The sequence below is a fragment of the Columba livia genome, chromosome 3, assembly GCF_036013475.1.
Source record: "Columba livia isolate bColLiv1 breed racing homer chromosome 3, bColLiv1.pat.W.v2, whole genome shotgun sequence".
Taxonomy (NCBI): domain Eukaryota; kingdom Metazoa; phylum Chordata; class Aves; order Columbiformes; family Columbidae; genus Columba; species Columba livia.
The window spans coordinates 109,580,296-109,585,832 of record NC_088604.1 but is presented as its reverse complement, the minus strand read 5'-3'; the positions used below and the strand labels follow the sequence as shown (position 1 = coordinate 109,585,832).

The following is a 5,537-nucleotide window of genomic DNA, read 5'->3' as shown; positions in this document are numbered from 1 at the left end:
TAGCCTGCAGTGTTTCCTTGGGGCAGCGGGCCCCCGGGGTGGCAGGTCCCCCAGAAAACCTACCTGTGGGTACCTGTCGTGAGTGTTGTTCCCTTTGCCACGTCGGACTGCGGGAGCTGCCCAGCCCAACAGAGAAGGTTTCTTCACCTTCAGGTGACAAATGCAAAATGGCATGGCACAAGGGGCACCGGCCTCACATTCCAGTGGTGTCCCAGCACTGGTGAGAGCTGGGGAGTGGGGAGACTGTTTTGGAGCCCAGGGGTGTGGAGGTGGCAGGGAGTGATATGGGGTGGGGGGTTGTCAAATCTTCCTTAACCCTGCTGGGGTGCACGTCTCTTTGGAAGGGTTGGGCCCTGGCAAACACGGGTACAGATGGCTGGGGACATGGTGCTGGGAGTCCCTGCTAGGGGGAGCACAGCTCTGGGGAGCATAGCTGGGGGTGGCTGGGGGGCACAAGGAGAGCACAAGGCTGGGGGAGGCCGTGGGTCACAGTCCCAGGAGTGGCACTGAGGCGCGTGCCAGCGGTGCCGGGGCGGCCCTGCATACACGTGCTCTCCGCACATGGCAGCGAGCGCTGCAGCGCCTCCCTCCGGCGGCGCGGCAAGCCCTGCACGCGGTCCGGCGCCGCGTGCCCGTGCCCCCGCCCCCGCCGCTTCCCGTGAGGCGGTGCGCGGTGCGGCGCGGGGCTGGCATGGCGGGACGCGGCGGGGATCCGCACCGGCTGCGGCCGCCGGGGCGCGGCGGGGCCCGGCGGGATCTGACCGCCGCCCACATCGAGTCCTTCAACTACGCCGTCAGCGAGGGTGTCTACCGCGCCGTGCAGGTTTGGGGGCCGAAACGGGGGGGGTAGGAGTGGCGAGGCCGGTTTCCGCCATCTCCCCGTGCTGTTTCTTGCGTGCCGTTGCAGGATCTCTCCCCGGTGGAGTTCGTGCTGAAGGACAGCCGGGTGACTTTGGCAGTGGCGGGGGTGTCCATCGCTCCCCCCGCCGTGCCGGCGGGGACGGTGTGCCAGGAGAGGAGGGTGTTCCCAGCCGAGTGCCGCGGCCTCCGCAGCACCTACCGCGGCCGGATCGCTGTAAGTGGCCACCACGCCGCTGCACCTGTGGGCAGCAGAGCCAGCTGAGCCCCTCCTGCATTTTTCTGTGCGCTTTGGTTAAAAACCCTGTCCCGGTTTCATCTGCCGTGGGGTGGTTTCTGAGAGGTCTGTCCCTCGTGGAATGTGTGGTGTCGGTGAACGATGAGCTCACTGTGGAAACTTCCTTTCAAACCGAGTTCCCTACAGCTCCCACCTCTGCTGCCTTCCTTTTCCTCGGGACCACAGCTGTGTTATTTGCTCTGCTGTCAGACTTGCCTTGCAGTTAGCCAGCCGGCTCTGAAGACCTTGGACACAGACCTGTGTCATCCCAGAGACCATGACTTGGTGGTCCTTGTGGGTTCCTTCCAACGCAGGACTCTATGAAATCTTGTTTCTGCAGGAATCCAGGTTTCAAAAGCAGTGTTGCTCCAGTACAGAATTCCAGAATTATAAATCCCTCTTGTTCACATAATATGTTCATCATTTTTCCGAATTGCTCTTAAATTTGCCTAGAGAAGAAGCAGCATCCCCAGCAAATATTTTCCTTTGCACTGTGACAGGATTGTGCAGCCATTGCTGTTTTCTGTTCAGTTGGTGTAATTGTGTCTGAACTTTACATTTGTATGAGGCACCAGGTGTGAGGGAATGCTTGCTTGCAGTTTCAAAATTTTTTTCTTTGTCCAAAGCATTACAACTAACAGTGATAAAAGCGACTGTGAGTGCTGTATCTTACCTGAACGTGAAAGTGGGGAAGTTGCAGATTCTTCACAGCTGTTTTCCCAGTGGCTCTTGGTTTATCCTGAGCTAGAGATGCTTTTATTTTTCATACTTGAATTATTTCCTATCTTTTTTCCAGCATTTGTTTGCTTAAGTATTTTTTGAACCTGTGTAAATGTTGGGAACAAAACATTTTTCTCTGCCTTATGTGAGAAGGTGTTGCCTTGTGCTTGGGTCAGGTTGGTTGGTTTCTCCCACTCCCTGTCCTTGCACAGCAGCATGTAATAATTCTGTTTCCACTGTGCTGCCTTTACCCATGTACCCCTCCCTCAGATTCTTGCTGCAGGTCTTGCTTAATCAGGGTGAGAAGTGAGCCCTGGTCTGCTGAGCAGCTGCTCCTACAGGAGCCACTTTGTACCTTTAGTCATTGCTGAAGCTGGAGACCAAGAATCACAGAATGTCAGGGATTTGAAGGGACCTCAAAAGATCATCTAGTCCAATCCCCCTGCCAGAGCAGGAACATCCAGATGAGGCTACACAGGAAGGTGTCCAGGCGGGTTTTGAATGTCTCCAGAGCAGAAGACGCCACAACCTGCCTGGACAACCTGTTCAAGTGTTCTGTCACCCTCACCATGAAGAAGTTCTTTCTCATATTTAAGTGGAACCTCTTGTGTTCCAGTTTATACCCATTACCCATTGTCTTATCATTGGTTGTCACTGAGAAGAGCCTGGCCCCATCCTTGTGACACTCGCCCTTTACATATTTATAAACATTAATGAGGTCACCCCTCAGTCTCCTTTTCTCCAAACTAAAGAGACCCAGCTCCCTCAGCCTTCCCTGATAAGGGAGATGCTCCACTCCCTTAATAATCTTCGTGGCTCTGCGCTGGACTCTCTCCAGCAGTTGCCTGTCCTTCTGGAACTGAGGGGCCCAGAACTGGACACAATATTCCAGGTGTTGTCTCACCAGGGCAGAGTAGAGGGGAAGGAGAACCTCTCTGGACCTACTAACCACCCCCCTTCTAATACACCCCGGGATGCCATTGGCCTTCCTGGCCACAAGGGCACAGTGCTGGCTCCTGGTCATCCTGCTGTCCACCAGGACTCTCAGGTCCCTTTCCCCTACACTTCTCTCTAACAGGTTGTTCCCCAACTTATACTGGAAACTGGGGTTGTTCTTGCCCAGATGCAAGACTCTACACTTGCCCTTGTTATATTTCATTAATTTTTTCCCCTCCCAGCTCTCCAGCCTCTCCAGGTCTCGCTGGATGACAGCACAGCCTTCTGGTGTATAAGCCACTCCTCCCAGCTTGGTGTCATCAGCGAACTTGCTGACAGTGCACTCTGTTCCCTCAGCCAAGTCATTGATGAATATACTGAATAGTACCAGTCGCAGTACTCACCCTTGAGGCACTCCACTAGATACAGGCCTCCAACTAGACTCTGCCCCATTGACCACGACTCTCTGGCTTCATTCCTTCAGCCAGTTCACGGTCCACCTCACTGCCCGATTGTCCAGACCGCACTCCCTCAGTTTAGTTGTGAGAATGCTGTGGGAGACTGTGCCAGTGGCTGTATTGAAGTCAAGATAGACCACATCCACTGCTTTATCATCATCTCTCCACTTGGTTATGTCCTCATAAAAGTCCCTAAATCACCCTCTTATCCTTGATATGTCTTGAGTTGGCACCAAGGATAAGATGTTCCATCACCTTCCCAGGGATGGAGGTGAGGCTGACCTGTCTATAGTTACCCGGGTCCTCCTTCTTGCCCTTTTTGAAGACTGGACATTTGCTTTCCTTCAGTCCTCAGGCACCTCTCCAGTTTCCCAAGACTTGGCAAAGATGATGGAGAGTGGTCTAGCAATGACCTCAGCCAGCTCCCTCGGCACCCGCAGGTGCATCCCATCCAGACCCATGGATTTATGGATGTCCAGATTGCTTAACTGCTCCCTAACCCAGTCCTCATCAACCAAGGCAGACTCCTCCATTGTCCTGACTTCCTCTGGGGCCTCAGGGGTACAGGGCTCCTCAGGACAGCCCCCGGCAGTATAGACAGAGACAAAGAAGGCATTCAGTAATTCTGCCTTCTCTGTATCTTCTGTCACCAGGGCACCCACCTCATTCATCAGTGGCCGTACATTGCCTCTAGTGTTAGTTTCATCTGCCATGTGTTTGAAAAAGCTCTTTCTTTTGTCCTTGACCATGAAGAGGTCTCGGTGTAAGGCTGTACTGTGCATCTAGAAGGTCACAGTAACATATACCTCTTCTAGTAGTTCCTAAGACTCAATTTACTCATTTAGCTGTTGCCAGGTGTTGAACCGATGTCTTTGTATTGCAATGCTCATGTTTCTTTCCTGCATGGCAGCAGCTCTTTTAAAGCCAGTAGTTTTGCATATAAATTGCAGTTGTTTGCTCCCACATTTTATCACCTTGTTTCTCACAGTCAAGGGGTCCTTCTGTAGACCCACTACCAGATTTTGTTTTGTAAATAAATTATTTTCTTTCACACACACCCTCTTTCTTCTCACTTTTTGGATCAGTCGTGAATGTGGTAAGTGAACAAGTCTTTCGAAAGGTCTCTGCAGGATTGTAGTGTGAATGTCCTTGCATTGAGCAGCTTCTGTTTTCTTCAACTTTTTCATTTAGCCGTTTGTTAACTTCTGAGGTTTCCTTTCATATCTTGTATTTTTTACTGCCTTTTTTACTTAGGCTGCTCTGTTGAAGGGTCTGGAAGGCAAAGTAGACTCTACTAGCAGCTTCTTTACTTAGTTCTAGACTTGTATGATTTTATTATGTAAACCCACGTTGACTGTTTTCTGTGGAGTAATCTTTATGCATGTATCTACTAGTTCTGCTTTTTATTATCATTATTAGCATTTTGCAGTGATAGCATTTTGTTAAACAGATTGTGGTTATATTAAATGTACGGTTAATATAGCAGGAAAGATTAAAAGGGCAATTTAATGTGCTCACTGTTTGCATTGTGTCATTTAGGCTGATGTCAGCTGGCTGGTGAATGACGTGCCCCAAGGGACTATTAAACAGCCTCTGGGGTATATTCCAATCATGGTGAAGTCCAAGTTGTGCAACCTCTATAATCTTTCTCCACAAGAGCTCATACAGCATCATGAGGAGGAAGAGGTAACAGGGATTTTGCGGGTCAGGAAAATCTACATTTTACATGAGCAGTATCTCAGGCTAGCTTGTCTTTACAGAACTGGAGCATTTATGTTTTGTTTCAAGTTTAACTTGTTATTTTCTCTGTATGTACCCTATTTATGGTGGCTCCATACAGCACCTTGAAAAGTTTGCAGTCACAGCTATCTTTGGATACAGGGATCTGTTTGGTGCCGGTACCGACAGTTCCAGTATACGACTTCTCAACTGCTAACCAGCAGCTGAGACTATGCAGCTATGAGTGTGCCTCTGTGGAGAGAAAAGTTTGGAGAACAGGCACTGAAAGAGGCGTTTTCATTCTTGGTTGTCTCCTGAAGCTTTTTCCTCTTTTCCCCAGTACCGTCAGCTGTGGGGATTTGAATACAGATTTATTTAGTGCTGTATTTTGCACTCACAGAGTAAGCAAACTATGAAAGAAGAATATACAATGGCATACTATTGCTGTCTCCCTAGTGTCCCACTTGTACATTCATTCATAGTATCACTTGCTGTTGAAACACTTTTTTGTCTAATGGCGTACAGTTTAGGAAGCTATAAATTTATTTGTGTTAAGCTTGTATGTCACT

At 50.1% G+C, this 5,537-nt stretch overlaps 1 protein-coding gene across 2 annotated transcripts in view; it reads left to right on the top strand.

The window, feature by feature from the left end:
* Positions 1 to 649: 649 nt before the first annotated feature.
* Positions 650 to 5,537, top strand: part of POLR1B (RNA polymerase I subunit B) — a 25,866-nt gene continuing 20,978 nt past the window's right edge. For both annotated transcript variants that reach the window (XM_065059026.1, XM_065059025.1), the window contains exons 1-3: positions 650 to 823; positions 908 to 1,075; positions 4,789 to 4,935. In XM_065059026.1, coding sequence (XP_064915098.1) covers positions 692 to 823; positions 908 to 1,075; positions 4,789 to 4,935 — 447 coding nt within the window. In that variant the 5' untranslated portion in view covers positions 650 to 691. The remainder of the gene's footprint in view (positions 824 to 907; positions 1,076 to 4,788; positions 4,936 to 5,537) is intronic.